At 55.4% G+C, this 18,729-nt stretch overlaps 1 protein-coding gene across 2 annotated transcripts in view; it reads right to left on the bottom strand.

The window, feature by feature from the left end:
- The window catches only part of NTNG2 (netrin G2), a 68,482-nt gene extending 50,065 nt beyond the window's left edge, over positions 1-18,417 (bottom strand). For both annotated transcript variants that reach the window (XM_032418851.1, XM_032418852.1), the window contains exons 1-3: positions 18,330-18,417; positions 14,506-14,636; positions 13,572-14,267 (exon numbers count right to left, since the gene is read on the bottom strand). In XM_032418851.1, coding sequence (XP_032274742.1) covers positions 13,572-13,784 — 213 coding nt within the window. In that variant the 5' untranslated portion in view covers positions 13,785-14,267; positions 14,506-14,636; positions 18,330-18,417. The remainder of the gene's footprint in view (positions 1-13,571; positions 14,268-14,505; positions 14,637-18,329) is intronic.
- Positions 18,418-18,729: the final 312 nt, after the last annotated feature.

Below are 18,729 nucleotides of genomic sequence, written 5' to 3'. Positions count from 1 at the left end.
GAAAAGCCACCCATGGCTTGGTCCCCACAAATGGCCCAGATGACAAGCCTGGATGGGAACTGGCTGGGATGGTCAGGAAGCCTTCCTCGGGGAGGTGGGATTTCAGAAGGGCAGGCCGGCAAGATGGGTGGGCGAGGTATGGACAGGTTTAGGAAGATTCAACCGGGCCGTGAGAGGAGTGCCCTACGCAACGAGGCCAAACGAAGGCCAGACTGGTTGTGCAGAATTTGCACAGGGAGAGATGAGTTAATGCAGCTGGCAGGGCAGGGGCCTGATGGGGAGCGTGGGGGATAAGGGCAAAGGGGCGGCCTGGAGCCAGCAGCCGTCTTGACATTTAGCAGCTGCTGGAAGGCCCTGACTCTGGCCCGCCAGCCTTCCTCCAGGAAGATGGGTTAAGAACCTGGGAACAAAGGGTGAGGGACACGGAGGGGAGAGTTGGCACCCCTCGGCCCACCCCCCCGCCCCACACCCAAGGCCGGAGCAAGGATGGCATGCCTGGGGCTCAGGCAAAAGGACCGGTTCTGAGAACGAACTGTCTCCCCTCTGGCCTTTGAATTTAAAAGATGGCAAGACACTTCAGGCTGGAAGGGATCCAGTGCAGTCCTAGGAAAGGCTGCAATGGTGGTTCTCACACTCGGCTGGGCCCGGGAGCACCTGGGGAGCTTGGCTGAGCCCCAGTGCCCAGGTGCGCCCCAGAGACGGTGTGGTGGCCGGCGGGGCGGGGAGCGCACAGTTTCTACCTTGCAGCCTGCTGAGAGCCGGGGCCCTGGCAGACCCCCGAGTCTGCAAAGCTCCTGGCCCCTGCCTTTTCCACTCCCCGATTCCCAGCTGCCCACCTGGGTTCAGAGCCTTCCAGAAGGTCGCCCAGGGGTGAGGAGATAGGACGGATGGAGGAGACAGGCACAAAGTCGGAAGCCCCTTCCCCGATGTGGAGGTACCGCTTACAGCGGTTCTCAGGTTAGCCTCGTCTGGGGGCACCCCGGACCGGCTGCATCACACCCTCGGGGTGGGTCCCGGCTCTCAGGCCGGCTCAGCTGCCCAGGAGGTTCCAGCGTGCAGCCAAGGTTGGGGCCAGTGCCCCAAGGACCCTGCCGTGGGACAATTCTGCATCTGGGAGTGGCACCTGGCCCCCCCACCCCTCCTTCCTACCCCTCCCCTCTCTGTGCCTGTCCCCCAGGCTGAGAGGCTGCCAGACTTTTGGGGAACCCGGGTGGGAAGGGGCGGGCTGCCCGTGCCAGGCAGACAGGCCCGGTGGAAGGCAGCCGCCACGCTCCCCCTCCCCACAGCTCCCTCCCCCCTCTATTTTTAGGTCCATTACTGTCCATTGTTGGGTGTATTTCTTTTCCCACTCCTTCCCCAGAAAAACAGCTCGGCTTCCTCCAGGCAAAGCCATCTCGCCTTCCCCAGAGCTGGTGCGTGGGAGCGTGCCCGCTGCCAAATAGACATGATATAAGTGAATTATCAAATAAGTGGATTAGCAGACTCCGCCATGTCTCAAAGGGGGGGAGCTGGTACCCGCCACCATCACTCACTGCTCCCCAGCCCTCCTTCCTCGGGTTGACAGGGTGTGCTGGGCGGGGGAGAGGCTGACAGGGACAGTATGCTCACCCAACGCAGAGGGCCACAGGCACGCACGTGTGCACACACACACAGATGACAACCAACTCAATCCTTCAGGCACTTTCTAAGCTACTCAGAGTGCCTCACATCAGCTGCAAACGGCCTGGTTAGCAGCTAAGTGCTGGGGCCAGGCAGCCCAAGGTAGAGGTGCCACGCTCCTCTATTTCAATGCTGTGTGACTTTGGGAAAGTGCCTTAACCTCTCTGAACCTCGGGTTCCTTGTATTCAAGGGTATAAATATAGGATCTACCAGAAGTCTTCTGTAAGGATTCAATGAGCTTGTTTAGGTCGAGTGCTTGGTATATAGGAGGCGCTCAATAAATATAAGCTATTGGTCCTCTGAGGAGAAAGAGGTAAAATCAAGAAAATCCTCAGATAATAGGACCATTCAGTTACAAGAAGACAAACATTGATTTTCCTGAGTGTAAGGCCCCCCAGAGGGACCACAGGGGTCCATGGGTGGACTCAGGGTGGTCTGGGAAGCCCCACGTGTTTGCAACCGTGTGTGTGTGTGTGTGTGTGTGTGTGTGTGTGTGTGTGTTGTTCCTGAAAGAGCACCATGAATCCCCAAAGGCAGGAGCCCCTGCTCTGGGGTTTTGCTGCTGAGATATGGGTTGGTCTCTGGCTTTGCTTGTCCCCTCTGGGTCCTCCTGGGTGCCTGGGACATTACTGGTTTTTCCCCTATCTCTCCCTCTCCCTTCCCCTCTCTGACTCCCTCTCCAAGTTTAAAAGTCCCAAAGGCTAGAAACAGAACCAGGGGAGGCAGTGGGGTTCTGAGGGTGAGCATGCAGGCAGGAAATCTCTACTCGAGACTTGCCTTGAGGTCACCCAGCTCCCGGAAGCCAGTCCAGTGGGGAGTCCAGGCCCTGGGAGCCCAGAACCAGCCCAGTGCCTGCCCCAGAGCTGTCGGTGAGGGTTTTAGATGGCCTGGAGTGGGGACAGGGACAGTGTGCCCTTTGGCCAGCTGGCTTCTCCTTCTACTGTCACCTGCCTTTGGCTGTCTCTTGATTCCCAGAGGGAGGGGACACCCCAAGAACCCCAAAAGGGCACCACCATCCACGTGGGCTGGAGCAGAAGGAGGGAGCTTGAGGGTTACGCACGGGCTGCATCTCCCATTGGCCTCCTTCTCACCTTTGCCCAACAACAGACTCCGTTACGACCGAGGGGAAATGTCCTGGTCGTGTTTCATTTCTTTTTATTTCCCTGGTCGACACTTGGAGTCAAGTGGACAAATGACACGGGCAGAAGGAGGGAACTGGAATGAGACACTGAGGGGTCCAAATGGTCCCACAGCACCCCGGGCAAATGGCTGGGGGACAAGGATGCCAGATCGTTGATGATGGGCTGAGTCCCTTTATGGGGCGGGGGGAGCAGCTCTAGAGTGTCCCCAGGTTTAGGTGTGGAGGGCAGATCAGATGTGCAAAATTTCTGCAGGGAGAGATAGGTTGCATTTCTCTAAAGGAGGTGACCCCTGCACAGCCACACCTTGAGATCCTGGGGCCCCTTCCTGTCCACCTCTCCTGGTGCCGCCACAACTTGGAGTGCTGCCGCTTGCGGGCAGGCTGGGATGGGGACCTTGGCGCCCTCTGGGCCATGGAGAGCCAGCTCTGAGCGCAGCCCCATCACCAGGGGCTCACCCAAGGGGGCCAGAAAGCAAATGTTGTAACCTTACGTCACATCTACACTGAAGGGGCAGCCCGGGCACCCCACTGGCGGCAGGTGGCTTTCAGGCAGGCATCCCACGTCCCCCACCAAATGCCATCATGTGAGGTCAAATCCCGGGCATGAATGCATAGACAGAGACCTGGTGTGGAACGCCTCATGTCCCCAGGGCTCCAGTCCCCTCTTTCAGGAAAGCCCAGGACCTACAGTTGAGACTCTTGGGTCTGCCGTCCCTCCCTAAGGGCCCAAGGAAGTCACTCCATCCTGTGGGGCCTCAGTTTTCCCTCATGTTCACAGGAGCCCTAGGACTGCCTGGGGGTGGGGGGCTCAGGGTCCCGGGTCGGGGGCAGAGGGACACCAGCAGCCCAGTCCAAGGAGCCCTCTTTCCCCTGAACCATTAGTCCCATGGGAATAGGTGGAATGAGGTACTTCATAGGTATTGAGGTTCCTCTAATCTCTAAGACCCCTTCCAAACTGCACTCCCTACTTGAGACAAAGGATAATTAGCAGCCCATGTCTGTGGTGGGACAAAATGAGACCCAGGCTCCAGGGCCCTGCTGAGCAGGTCGGGGAGGGGGTGCAGCGGGAGCTGGAGAGGAGACACTCCGAGACCGGAGAGAAGTCACAGGTTGGGCAGCCCTCCCCAGTTACCCTCCTCTGAGCATCAAAGCTAACATCTCAGCCTAAAAGCTAGGTCAGGAAAAAAGGAGACACGGAGGAGGAAAAGAGGGAGGGGAGAGAAAGGGAGAGAGAGGGCGTGAGCATTTGGGCTCCCCCTCCTCAGGCTTCACCACGGCATCACATTAAATGCCTGTGATCTGAGTTCAAGCCCAGACTCTCCACTTAGCCCTGGGGTCCCAGCTTCCTCATCTGTAAAATGGGGAAAGTAGTTTTTACCCTGTAGGGTATTTGGGAGGGCCCAAGGAGACACTGTGCACGGGATGCTCAGTGTTTCCAGGGAAAAGATGGAGAGCCCAGACGTCAACCCTCCATCGACGGTCAGTGGATTGTCCACAAGGATGACAAGAACATTTAATGGAGAAAGAAGAGTCTCGCCAACAAATGGTGCTGGGAGAACTAGCTATCCTCGTGCAAAAGAAGGAAGCCGGATGCTTATTTTACACCATATACCAAAATGGATCAAAGATCTAGACATGAGAGCAAAAACTACAAAAGTCTTAGAAGAACACATGAGGGTAAACATTCACGACCTTGGATTTAGCAATGGTTTCTCTTGATATGACATCCAAAGCACGAGCAACAAAAGGAAAAAAAATAGATCAATTAGATTTCACTAAAATAAAAAAAAAATGTTGTGCATTAAAGGACACAATCAAGAGAGTGAAAAGACTAACCGCCGAGTGGGGGAAATATTTGCAAATCATATATCTGATAAGGATCTAGCACCTAGCATACATAAAGGACATGTACAAATCAACAACAAAAAGACAACCCCGTGAAAAAAATGGGCAAAAGACATGAATACATATTTCTCCGCAGAAGATACACAAGTGGTCAATAAGCCCAGGATGCCCAGCATCATTAGTCACTAGAGAAAGACAAATCAGAACCATATGAGATGTCGCTTCACATGCACTAGGTTGGCCATAATAATAAAAAACAAAAATGGGAAATACGCAGTGCTGGTGAGGATGTGGAGAAATTGGAACCTTGTCCCATGCTGGTGGGAGTGGAAAGCGGTCTGGCTGATGTGAACAACAGTTTGGCGTTCCTCAAAAACTTAAATATGGAATTACCATACGACCCAGCAATTCCACTCCTAGGTATATGCCGCAGAGCAATGTCCACACAAAAAGTGTACACAAATGGACACGGCAGCATTATCCGTAACAGCCCCAAAGTAAAAGCAACCCAGATGTCCATCAACTGCTGCACGAATGCATAAAATGTGGTCTATCCATACAACAGAATCTTATTCAGCCTTAAAAATGGAATGAAATACTGACACCTGCCACAACATGACGAACCTCGAGAACGTACTGCTAAGTGAAAGAAGCCAGGCACAAAAAGTCACATGTCGTATGATTCCATTTGCAAGAAGGGTCGAGGATAGGCAAATCCATAGAGACAGGAAGCTGACTAGTGGTCCCCAGGGCCTGGGGAGTGAGAGCTAATGGAGACGGGGATTTCCTTTTGGGGTAATTAAAAATGTCTCAGAACTACATAGAAGCGGTGGTCATACAACAATTTGAGTGTACTAAATGCTATGAAACTGTATCCTTAAAAACAGTTAAAAAGGCAAATTTTATGGTCTATATATTTTACTGCAATAAAAGATGTTAATGGTTCATTTCATGTCATGTGAATTTCACCTCAATTTTAAAAGAGTTTTTTTTTTTTTTTAAAGATTTTATTTATTTATTTGAGAGAGAGAGAGAATGAGAGACAGAGAGCATGAGAGGGAGGAGGGTCAGAGGGAGAAGCAGACTCCCTGCCGAGCAGGGAGCCCGATGTGGGACTCGATCCCGGGACTCCAGGATCATGACCTGAGCTGAAGGCAGTCGCCCAACCAACTGAGCCACCCAGGCGCCCTCAATTTTAAAAGAGTTTTAAATTCTTTTAAAAATGGCCTCATCAAAAGAAAAGAAAATCCTTTAACCGTGTGCAGTGATGGATGTTAACTAAGTTTATTGTGGCGATCATTTTGTAATATCTACATATATAAAATTGTTATGTTGTACACCTAAAACGAATACAGTGTTATACATTAATTATATCTCAACTAAAAAAAAAGAATTTAGAAAACCAGAGGGAAATTATGTGATGTACTGTTATATTTTTAGTGCTTAGCTTTATTTTTCTTTGTTTTGATATTCGTTTGTGAGAATACTACAATAAAGGAGTTTGAACTTGAAAAAAAAATGTCTAGCGCTGTGCTCAGCACTCAGAACCCCTCTATCTGCGCTGGGATCCCCCATTTTGTCTGTCTGTGACCAAAGCTGAACCCTAGCCTAGATTTCTCCAAACTCCCAGAATCTACTTGGCCATCCTCCAGGAGCGCTGGTGAATCTACGCACACCACATCTTGGCACAGTGGGGGAAACTGAGGCTAAGGGGCTTGACCTGATGTACCAGCAGCAAGGAGACTTTGCCAGAACCCGGTACCGCCCGGCTCCCCTCTTGTGCTCGTCCTGCTCTCACACGCTGCCCTCCCCTCCCCGCCAGCAGTTGGTGTGTGCTCAGGGAATTAGAAACACATTTTCATATATTTAAGCAAATCTGCTGCTGAAGAAAAACAGATCAGAACCTGCAAAGTGAAGCCGAGCAGAACCAGTTTCCGCATCATCTGCCGCTTCCTAGTTTCCTCGGCACTTGGTGCCCCGCGCGCGTCGTGGGCCAGATGGACCCTGGCCAGGTCTGAGGCCGGGGAGCCTGGGCCACGGGGGCCGTGGGATGGGAATGGGACTCTACAGCCTGGGCCCCGGTCCTGGGGTGGCCAGGGCCGGGCGGCGAGGGGCCCCGCTCCTTTGAGCCTGCCATGCTCTGTTCCGGCCCCTGGGCTCAGGGGCTCCCTCGGGCCTCTGCCTGCCCACTGTTCCCCTCCTCCCCTCTCCCCCACCACATCCTTGGCCTGACACCCCCTCCTCCCAACATTAAGAGCCAGACAGAAGAAGGGTGAATCCCAGCTCCACCCCTGAGTGGACCTAGGGAAGCCTTGGTGTCTCTATTCATCTGCCTGATGGTACAGTAAACACCCCGCCCATAGGCTTACGGGGGGCGGGGGGTTACATGGGAGGAGGAGGTCGCATGGCTTGTCCCCTCCCTGGCATCCATGCGCTCCCCCCTCATGTTCCCTGCACCCCCCACCCCATGACCTTGTACATGCCATTCCCTCCGAGCGAGCCGTCACTCCTCTGAATCCCTCCGACCCTTCACCCCAGACCCGGGCCCCCCATCTCTGAACTCCCACAGTGCACGCGGACTCTACCTCCCATTCCTTGCCTGGTCGACAGCATCATCTTCTGTCTGTTATGCTCTACTGTCACTCCTTTTGTCTCTCCAGCTAAGTTCTGGGATGGAAAAAGAAAATCCCTTTTTTTGGAACATTCATTCTGTGCCAGGCACCCAGCTGAGGGCTCTCTGAGGCTTGTCTCATCTCATCCGTCAGCCTTCCTCTGAGCCTGTGGTTGCTGCCATCCCAATGTTCAGATGAGAAAATCGAGCCTCGTAGCACCGGGGACTTAGCCAAAGTCTCACAACCCAGAGGGACGGGATAACTGCAGCTCGCATTTGCCCCTTCCCGGATCCCAAGTTCTCATCCACAGCGGGGGTAGCCTGCCCGTCTGTCTGTCTGTCCATCTGTCCATCCCCTTCCTCCCCGCACAGGGGTTTGAGGCAGCTGGTGATAATACATGCAACGCAGGAGAAACATGAAAATATATTAAAAACCAAGGCTGGAGAGTGTAGAGATGGAAGAGGAAGATGAGCTTGGGGAAGGCAGGGATGTGTACGCTGGAAAGTTCTAGATCTTCTGACACTCTTTGGAAAGCTGTCCCCTCCAGGCCCTTTCCCCTCCCCACTGCACTCCAGTCGCACCGTGCCCACCCTCCATGGGGTGTCTGGACCCAAAGCCATTCCCTTAAGAAAAGTAAGGGGCAAGGATCTCACGCATGTGGGTGCTGACCTCCCAGCAGCGCTGCCCCGGGCCTGTCACTCAACTGCTCCCCAGGAAGGAGACTTCACTGTGCAACAAGATGTCATGCATGGAACTATTCTTGTCCTGAGCTGGGCCCTGCCTCAGGCATTTCAACAGAATGAGCCGCCTTAACTAAGGGTTGGGTGAAGCTCAGGTTCTAAAGTTGTTTCCTACTTAAGAACAGAGCCGTGCAGACCTCCTGGTATTATCCGATCGCAAATCCCACGAACCAGGGGCTCCGATGGAGACACGCAGGAGATTTAGTTGCTTCCTCTGCCCTGATCGAAACCCTAGTTCTTCCTGTAAGATTCAGTTCTAATCTCTCCTCCTCTGAGAAGTCTTCCCGGATCACACCGACCTTCCACTGGCCCAACCATTTGTTCATTAAACACTTACCTCACACTGACTGAGCCAAGAGGGAGGTGCTGGGGACGGAAAGATGAGACAGCCCTACTTCTGGGGAGCTCACAGTCCAAGGCAAAAGCAAACACCAGGAGCACAACAGCCCACATGAATGAGTATCTGTCATATGCCAGGCGCTGTGCTCATGACAGTCGTGATTGTGTATCCTTTAATAGCAGCAATTGGAGGAAATAAGGCTCAGAGAGGTTAAGCCTCATGCCAAAGGTCACACAGCACAAGGTTCTAACCTCTATCTCTCTGCCCCTAGGACCCGAGCCCTAAACCACTAGGCCAATGTCAGTGAGCACAATGACAGGGATGTGACCAGTTGGGGGCCTTTCTACCCACCTGGGTTAAGGAATCAGAGAGAGCCTCCTGGAGGAGGTGGGGTCCAACCTGAACCTTGAAAACTGAGCTGGGGTTTTCCAGGTAAATGTGGAAGCCTTGGAAATGAAGGAAGGAAGGGAAGACATTCCGGGTAGAGGAGGTGGCCCAGGCAAGGGCGAGGTGAGAAGCGTGGCAGGCTGGAGCACACAGGGTCAGCCGGAGTGATGGGCCTGCATCCCTCCGGGGTTCCCGCCTCATCAGCTCTGTCTCCCCACGCCTTGTTAGTAGTGTATGTTGGTAACATCTGCCGTGCTCTCTCTTTGAGGAGAGGAGGGGGCGGGGGTGAGGTGTTCTGCATGCTCTCCCCTTCGGGTTTGGGGGCCAGGAACACAGAGGGGGAAGGAGGCCTGAGCCAGTGGGCCATCAGCTTGGCACTCTTTGGTGGGAACATTTCGTGAACATTGAGGTCAGGCAGAAGGCGGGACATCTATGACCTTGATTCTACATATGGTGTTCAATGTCACGGTGAGGAGGGGCTCGAGGACTCAAGGATCCACTTGCCATCTGTCTTAATCAGCCCAACTGTCCCCTTGGGCGGGGAGATAGGGCCATGTGCTCTGCATTTAGGTAAACTGAGGCACAGAGAAGGTAAAGCAGGTGCTGAGGAGGAAGGGTGCTCAAAGACACACCTTCTTGGCCTTTTCTTGATTTCCCTGTCAAGCCCAAGACCAAGACTCCTGTGCATGTAAAGTCTTGGATAAAAAGTTTAATGTTCATCTATTTCAAAATCAAGAGGATCAAGATTGGATTAATGATCATATCAAAGCCTGACGCTAGAACAGAACTCACTCTCTTCAAGCACTTGTACATATTCTGAGAGAAGCATTTCCTTCTCCCAGGAAGCTGGTGGGGCGGGCAAGTCACCCCCCCAGTTACAGATGAGGAACCTGAGGTTCAGAGAATCTAAATGACTTGCCCCAGATCACCCTGCCTGAGAATGGCAGAGCTGGGATGGGGGCTTGGGTCCTCAGACCCCAGGTCTGTGTTTTCTAGACAGGATACCCACAGCTTCTCTGTGGAAGCTTCCAGAGGGTCTCAGGGACATCAGCTCCCAGCTCCACTCCTCACTCCCGGGCCTCCTGCTCCTCAACATCTCCTTCCACAGGGACTCACCACATAACCCACAAAGATCCCCCGGGAACATCAGCCACGGGTTGCACCCACCACCAAGCAATTACATAGGGCAGCCGTTTCTCAGACCATACCCTGCATGCCTCTGAATCACCTGGATCTCTTGTTAAAATGCAGTTTCTGACTCAGCAGTCTGGGGCTGGGCCTGGGATTCTGCATTTTTAACAAGGTGAGTCCAAGGACTACATTTTAGGTAGCAAGTGGGGACCTGTAGGATCGCTTTAAACACTACCCGCCTGGTCTGTGGCCAGCACCCCACCCCCTTGCTCTTCCCCACCTCCCCGCTTCCTCACCATCTCTCTCCTGAGACTCAAGCGTTAGCTTTTGTCTCCAGAGGCACAAGGAGAGTGTTTTGGGGCGCACTGTGGGGCTGCTCCCCATACCCAACAGCACAAGGGTTGAGAAGCCTCTTTGGGTACCACCTCCCCCGCCCCCTGGGCCCTGCAGCGTGGCCAGGCTGGCCCTCTCCCGCTGGCCCAGAATGGAGGGTGGAGGGCTGCCTGTCCTCTCCTGCAGTCCTCATTGAAATTTTGCCCTTGCCCTCGGATCCTTGGTTGAGAGCTCATCCCTATTAATTCTCATTGTGCATTTAGAGCCGATAGGTTTTTATTTATTCATTTATCTTGGTCTTCTCCCCCCTCCCCTTCCTCGCCAGGCTGGAATTTACAATTCAGTTCTCAGGTGGCCTTGCGGAAGGACGGGAAGCCTGGCGGGAGGGAGGGTCTGCACCCTGAACCCCGAAAATGGTGGCTGCCTCGTGGCCCCCCTTGCACCCTGGGGGTGCTCCAGGACTCACACACCCGTTGGCTGGATGTGGGGACAGGTCCAGCAGTGGCCACAGGGACCCCCTGGGCACTGGCCCGGCTAACAGGTACCATTAGGGCGCCCCCTGGTGGTTCACACCGCCGACCATGCCTGCAGGAGTCCGAGCTCCCTGACCACCCAGCGTAGGCCAGCTGCCCAGAGACCAGAAATACAGGGCGTGGCGTCCTCCAGGCTGGACAGAGGCAAAGAAGAAAAGCCAGGGGCACAGCTGAGGGCGTCCTAACAATAATAATAAGCTCATAACACCTACTGCACATTGAGCACCTACTGGGCCAGGTCGCTCCCCCGCCAGCCCTGTGCCCCGCGGACGGTATTAGCCTTTACAGGGGAGGGAACTGAAGCTCAGAGAGGGGAGGCCGAGCCACCTGGTGAATAAGCACAGGCTCTGGCTGCAGATAAGTTGCCCGCCCCCCCTCAACTGCCTTTGAAACTGAGTGACCTTGGCAGGATTTAGGCAACACTGTCTAATCCCTAAAACAGGATTAGAACACACCCACCTCAGAGCATCCTGGAGATGATTAAATGAGACCCACACAGGACCTGCTCAGGGGAGCCTGCACAGGGGTTTGAATCTATCTGGATGCGACCCCCTGCTCCCTGCAGAAGCCAGCCTCCCTCTGCCTGCCAGGCACAGTCCCCATTCTTGTTGGCCGCACATTTGTAATCAAAGGCAGAGCGGGATGGCAGCCCGTAATGAAATATTTAAGTCCATCAGACAGGTGTGGAGACACTGAGGACCCACCTATGTGGGAGATGTTGAAGACGCTGCTCTTCCCCTCCTGTCTTCCCGGGAGAGAAGGGCTCCCAGCTCCTCCCGGACCCCAGCGCTCAATAACACATGCCTGGGCAGGTGGGGCAGCCTTAGGATTGGGGGAGTGGTGACCACCCCACCCTGGCAGCTGCCCTGGGTCCTCCCTGTGAGAGTGGGTGGGGGCAGGGCCGAGGTCCAGAGCTAAGGGCATCCTGAGCCAGCTTTGGCCAGGAGAGGGCCTCAGACTTGCATCTGATGGCCATCTCCACCCCTCAAGCCCTTGACCAGAAGCTGGTCCAATGAATTATGATTTAGCTGCCCTGTCCCACACCCTTCCCCCCAGTACATTAAGGCAATGATTAATATTTAAGAGAAGGAATACAGTCAAGACTCTAATATGAGAGGCAGAGGTTGACTGTTCAGGGAATGTGTAGAGAAGTCTTTGCATGAACTGGGCTGGGTTGCCAGCCTAATGTTCAGGCTCAGACCTGGGCTCCACTGCCCCCGCACCCCCCCTCCCCCACAACATGGCTTTGCCCCTGACCTTCAGGAGCTAACCCCTTTGCTCATCCCTGAGCCAGTGAGGCCCTGGGATCCCCAGTGCAGTGGTCCCCAGGAGCTATCCAGCAACCCCCCCCAGCCCTGTGTTGCCTTCTTCCCTCCCTCCCTCCCTCCCCAGCTGGCTCCCTCGGCCCAGCCACCATCCACAGTGACAGCCTCACGACTGACTGCTGACTATCCAAGCGGGAAGCTACCTTCCCAGGCTGACTGCTCTGTGATAGGAATGCAGCTCCCCATGGGACTGAGGCGTCCTCAGGAGCCCCGTGGGGATACCTGCTCAGTCCAGCCATAAGCCCAGAGACCCGGAGGCTCCCTCAAGGACACATGGAGACAGCAGCCACCCCAAAGATGACGATGAGCCCCTCCCATCAGCTCCTGCAGCCTGGCTGCCCGGCCCAGCCTCCTGCCGGGCACGGGGTGGGGGTGGGGGGTCCAAGGCACTGCTAAGTGGGAAGGCCCCTCTCGGCAGGCAGCTTAGCTCAGTGACTTCGCAGCCAGACACCTGAATCACAGCTTTACCACTTCCTGGTGGGACTTTGAGCCTCAGTTTGTCCATCTGTACAAGAATGACAAGAGCTACCATCTGTGGGGCACTGGCTCTGTGTCAGGCCGTCCTCAGCATTTCACATGTGCGAATCAGCTCACTTGCCCCTGCAATGCCCATTTTACAGACGATGGATCAGAGGCCCAGAGCTGCCACTGGTTCAGAGCCCACCCCCCAAACTCCTCCTTTATACAACAGAGAATCAGCCTGGCTGAGCTGACGGGGGGACTTGCATAGCAAGCTCTTAGCCCACACGCAAGGGGCTCCCATGAATGGTCCCGGCTATTATGACCGCTGTTGTTGTTGGTAACACTGACTACTGAAGTAGTCAGTAGTTCTCGCTCTACGACCCCATCCTCCTCTAATTAAGGGCTCAAGTGACAACCCCTGAGCAGCCGCCGTCCCCTTTACTTAGCCAGTGGCTGCAGTCACTGCACATAGGGGTGGGGTTGAAAAGAGAGCCAGCCACACCGTCCATCCTGGTCTGACTCTCTCCTTCCACCCTTATGGATCCCCCCTGCACATCCATCAGACCTTCCCCCCGCAGATTTCCAGCTCTGTGAGTGGCATACGCTGACCTGGCAAAACCGTCTGCTGGATTGGATCAGGTGGGATAGGACGTGGTCCCGCAGAAGGATTGAACAGAGTGCAACATTGCAAAGAGTGCCCTGCTCCCTCGCCCAGGATGCTGACTTCCTGACTACGGAGGCGGGGCTTGTCTGCGCCGGCCGGTCCAGGAACTATCACTACCATGGTCTTCCCAAGAGAAAACGATCTGGTGGTCAGCTGGTCAAGAAGGTACCCATCCCAGAGAATGACATCACATGACCACAGAGCCCTGGGGGTGGCCTTTGCTTTGGCACTTCTCCAAGGTGGGACAGCCATCTGCTCCCAATCCGAGATGCGGGAAAGTCAACCTTGCATCTGGTCCTCCCATTCTGCTCAGCCATCACCAGTCTGTCCCAGACCCCCTCCCCCTTGGCCTGAGCAAACAGAACAGCGGGCGGGGGGGGGGGGGGATGCTGACTTACGTGGGAGCAGAATCTCTCAGGGGGGTCTCCGCACGTGATGCCTGAGGGCTCCACCTTCACCTTGACGTAGTCCTTCAGCCGCATCACCTTGGGCTGGCAGGCGTAGAACTCCCAGGTGGGGCCCTCATCGGTGGTCACCCAGGACTTGCAGATGTCGTAGTCCCCAGAGGCCAGTGCGAGGCAGTGCAGGAGAAGTGCGAGCAGGTGCAGCATGGCTGAGCCGTCCGCAGGGGCGTGGCCCAGACAGGCCCTGGAGAGGCAGCGACTGGGTCAGGCGGGACTCCCGGCCTCAGCATGGAAAGTGCCACATCTACCAGGCAGCGGTGGCTGGATGTCCCAGGGACTTGAACACGGCCGGGATGCAAAGAGCGAGGAACTTGTTTCTTCCCAAAGGCTGACTCGGAAAACTCAGAGCCAGCGTTTCTCAGACTGCTGATGGGCAGGTCAAAAAGTTGCCCATAACTTCGTGTCCTCCTAACCTTGGCATTGCACCTCTCCCAGAGGTGAATCTGATCAAATCAGGCAGGCTCTCAAATTGTGACAGTGGATGGAAATGGGAAAGGGAGCAAATCCTCAGGGATCTGGCATGAGGTCGGATCAGATTGCTTTTAATTTTTGTCCTTCCAATCAATCCAGGTCTTTAAAGGGCCCTGAACGTGTGATGTGCTCAACACAACTGCAAAACAACCCTCCAGCCTGCATTGTAAAGATAAAATAAAATCAGGAGGTGTACGTGTTAGCTGGAAACATGTTCCCTCTGTGGGACTGGGCTGGCATCTCAGACCAATAAAAGAGATTTCTTTTCATGTGGGCTTAAAGTGACAACAATTGTGTGGCTGGACTGCAACATAAAAAAGCGACTGAGGTTTTTAACTGGGGAGAAGCTTATTTGGCTCTGCTTTGTGGGGACAGGCACTAATGGGGGCCAGCTGACCTTGGCTGGTAGCCATCGGCAACTTATTATGAAGTTTCTGACACTTCAGCTCTCAATCCATCCAGGTACCCGGGGGCTGGCTTGTCTTTCATTGTAAGAGGGGAGGAGAGAGAGCTCATTAGCAACAACACCTGCAACAAATTAAAAAGAGAAAGGGGGGGAATGATAAAGATGTATAAGAACAAAAGCTCTCTGGCAAAATGTGCAAAAGATGAAGCTGCATTAGCAAGGTCTCCCGAGAAAACTGGGTTATTTTTATTAATATCAGAGTTGCACATTTGGAGATTGGGCACATTATTTAAAAGGTGACTCGCTTTCCCCCCCCCTTTTCTGGGGGTGTTAGGGCAGCAGAAGTGCCCCTGCTTGGGGTCACCGACTTCCCAGGACATGCTCAGGGGTCAAGATTGAGTGGTGGCTTTAAATACCGTGACCAAAAAGTCAAAATGCCAAAGCTGTCACCACAGGAGCCGACAGCCTGTACCGATAGGTACAGATCCAAGTGGGGGCCAACAAGTAAGAACCGGGTGCCGATAAATCTCTCCCCAAATTCTGCAATGGTCAATTTAATTTTCAACGCTAAGAAACTAGGGACAGTGAGGACTTCCGCAGAAGTGACGATGGTTTGTCATATTAGATTTTTCTGATCAAGGCCAAAATTTTGCAATCATCTTTGGAGGGTGTGTCTATAAATGAGTCACTATTATGATTATTGCTTTACTATTTTAAGCTACTGATAATTATTTAAGAGCCCAAATAGCTATAACTGAGACAAATGTTACATTGCAGAAAACATGACTCCAGTAATGTGGTGTGTTCCCGGACACTGGATACATCACCAGGAGAATCTGAGTCCGGCCAGTGTGGGATCCTGGCCAAAAATACTAGCCAATAGGGCAAAGGTTATGCAATGAGTCACAGAAGAAGCACCCGCGCTATTAATTATTCTGATTATTATACCTATGATTATTGCCTCTTAATCCCCAAACTGCTTCTCAGCATGATTCTCACCTGACACCTTCTTGGGCCACATTGTGCACGGATGAGTCCCTGAAGAGTTAATCACGTTTCCATGAAACCCATTCTCCCCCCAGACACAACACATTGCTGCCAAAAATGACAAACCGGGGAGGTGGACATTCCAGAGGGGGCTGGCCCCTCACCTGCGCTGCCCGAAGAAGCCCCCAGCCAGTGCCCCATGCTCTTGGTCGGGGGCGGGGGGCGGGGGAATCATAAATCTGCATTAAGGCCACCCCTGCCCCCTTTCTCTGGCTGAAGGGCTCTTGATGGAGATGAATGAGGAGCCGAGGGGGGACCACATTTTCACTGCTCACCTCTGGTTGTTTAAAGAGAAACCTGTTATAGAACCTGCCTGGCCTTGAATGGGCTCCTTGCTAGAAACTCTCAGAAAGAACCCGCCTGGCGACTATTTTTACAACCTGAGAAAATGTAGTAAAAATAAAATAGTGCTGCCGGCAAAGGTTTGGATGCCTCTACCCAAGCTTCGAGCTGCCCAGAAAACAGCAGGTCCCTAATTAATTCTTCCAGCCGAGGACTCCCAACTGTTCGCTAACAGGTAGGGAGCTCCTGACGGGAGGCGACACCGGGCGCTGGCTGTGGGCTTCCTTCATCTGCAGGACCAGCGGCTGCTGGGGGTTGGACTGCGCTGTCCGCCGCACTGGCGCGGGGAGGCAGCGAGGCCGGGAGGCCGGGAGGCCACCGAGAGCGAAGTGCGGAGCAACTCGGAAATCTATTAATTGCTTTGCAGTTCTTTTGGTTTAAATGCTGCGCCTTCCCTGGAAAATGGGGTGTTGGGGGGGTAGCCAACAACAACCCAATCTGCTGGGGACGGGGTAACAAATGTGTTTACAATTAGTCAGTCAACCGGGCGTTGCTGGTATTATAGGGAGAATTGTGAGCTCAGCAAGCGAATATTACAGTCGGCTTCTGCCAAAAAGAAAAACAAAGAAACAACACACACACACACACACACACACAAGGAGGGAGGAGAGAAGCAAGAGTCTCCGGAATAACGAGGCGGAAAGCAGGGAGAAGCCAGCCAGGGAAATTTCAGAGTAAGAGGTTGTATCCCGGTGGATCGTTTTCTCCTTGGAAAATAAATCTTCACCTGATATTATTAAGAAACTGCAGCTCCCAGAAACAAATAGAATCAATGCGCTTTATTTCTTTTAAGAGTCCTCAGGAACCGAGGGGGGCTGATAGCCAGGGTATTAAAACCCGAAAATTAGATTTTACCAGGATTTCTGAACTCCGATTTCTCTGTCTTATTGAATTAGCGCCTCTCGGAGCTGGCTGGGCTCGGAGCAGGCTCCTCCCGGAGTTGCCCGCTGCACCCTCGCCTCGTGGGAAACTTGGCGCTGTGGGTGCGGGGCCCCTGGAGGGCACTGGAGGAGGGGTACCCGGGGCTGCCCACCCCGAGGTTCCCTCTCCCTTCCCATCGGGGGCAGCCGGGCGGAGTGAGATCTGCCTTCAAGAGGGTGGTGCCCGAGGGCTAGGAAGGAAAGGGGAGCCCGCCGCGGCCGGGTCACCTTCCCGCCCTCCACCCCGGGCCGGGTCCCCGGGGGTGCTCCGGGCACCGCTAGAGCTTAGCTACCCACGGGCCGGGTGCCCCCTAGCCCTGGAACAGGGGCCCTATCAGCTCCCGGCGTCCCCTACGGCCTCTTGGCGGCCGGGGAGCCCCGGAAAGTTGAGGGCTGGGGGGTGGGGCGCGAGAAGGAGGCCTCGGCTGGGCGCGGGGGGTGGGGGGTCGGTCCTGGCTGGGCCGAGGGGTCGGGGTGGAGTCCGAGCTTCGGGTGGGCTGCACGGGGGCGTGCATCGCACAGGGGCGTGCCCCGCAGTCCCGCAGCTGCGTTTTGTCTTTCCCAAGTTGAGTTGCAAGCCCCGGCAGCAATTAATAAGCACGCCTTTAATAAAGGCCCCGCCGGCACCGAGGATCCCCCTCCGTGGGCACCGCCTCCCTCAGAGAAGACACCGAGCAGAGCGCCCGAGAATTAGTTGCCTTCTTTTGCCCGGCGCCGCTTTCCAGCAGCGCCCCGGCCTCCGCCGCCCCCCGCCCGGGCGGGCAACTTACTCGGAGCGGGCGGACCCCGCGAGCCCACGGTCCTCTTCCCGCCTTCCCGCTGCCTCTGCTCCCCCAGTCTGCGCGCCGCCCTGTTCCAGGTTCCACTCCACACGTCCCCAAGCCGGTCCCTGCTCATCGCCCTCCCCCATTAGCCCACCCCTCCACCGCACGGAAAGAAGTTTCCAGCCTGGCTGGCCAAGAGTTTCTCTGTGCAACTCACACAGACCCATCTCCCGGAGAGATGGAAAGGGGATGCGAGGAAGAGGGGGGCGGGGGGGGGCTGTCGATGGTGGCGATTAAATTGGGGTGGAGGAGTAGCGCGAGAGAAGGGTTAATTTTCTTTTCACAAACACAGGCACGCATTCTTGCAACATCTATCCCCACCACACACACATACACACACGCGCGCGCGCGCGCGCGCGCACACACGCACACGCGCGCGCTCACACACACGATGGAAAAAGACCCTGGTAGGAAAAAGCCAGCCGGAAAGACAAGCTTTTCCTTTAAGATGCTTCCACAAATGCACACTCACACACCCCTCTCGGGCGACTCCAGCCCTCCGCTAGTAACAGCAGCTACCGAATAACTTTTGCATCCGAGCCTTGCTGGGCCGCTTTAAGTGGCTCCGGGGCCCCGGGGAAGCTTGCATGGTCACCGAAGCCCTTTAAAAATGAAACCAGGCTGGCAAAGCTGCAGCCGCTCTCCCCCCCGCGCGCCCGCCGGCTCTCCCCGCCCGCCTTACCCCGGCTCGGAGCAGCTTCCCGGAGCGCAGACCCGGGAGGCCGAGGACCGCCGCCCGCGGGCGCTCCGCCTGCCCTGGCCGCCGCCGGGTGGGGGCGCGGGCCGGAGGGCTGCGAGCCGCGGCTCCTCGCCGCGCCGCTCCCGCTGCCGCTGTGGCCGCCGCCGCCGCGGCCGTCAGATCGGGGTTGGGGAGCCCTCCGGCCGCCGGGGGGGCCGCCCGCAGCCGTCCCGGAGACGCGGGCCGGGGGAGGGGGCCGCCCGCGCCGCTCGCATCGCCCGACCCGGGCCGAGCGGGAGGTCGCCTCTAACAAGTGCAAACTTTTTGGGCCCCCTGGGCGGCTCGGAGAGGACCGGCGCGCGGGCACCGGGCAGCCCCCGGCCCGGGTGGGCTTCGCGGCTGC

Source organism: Phoca vitulina, unplaced genomic scaffold (genome assembly GCF_004348235.1).
Source record: "Phoca vitulina isolate PV1807 unplaced genomic scaffold, GSC_HSeal_1.0 scaffold21, whole genome shotgun sequence".
Classification (NCBI taxonomy): domain Eukaryota; kingdom Metazoa; phylum Chordata; class Mammalia; order Carnivora; family Phocidae; genus Phoca; species Phoca vitulina.
This window is presented reverse-complemented; position numbering and strand designations above follow the sequence as displayed.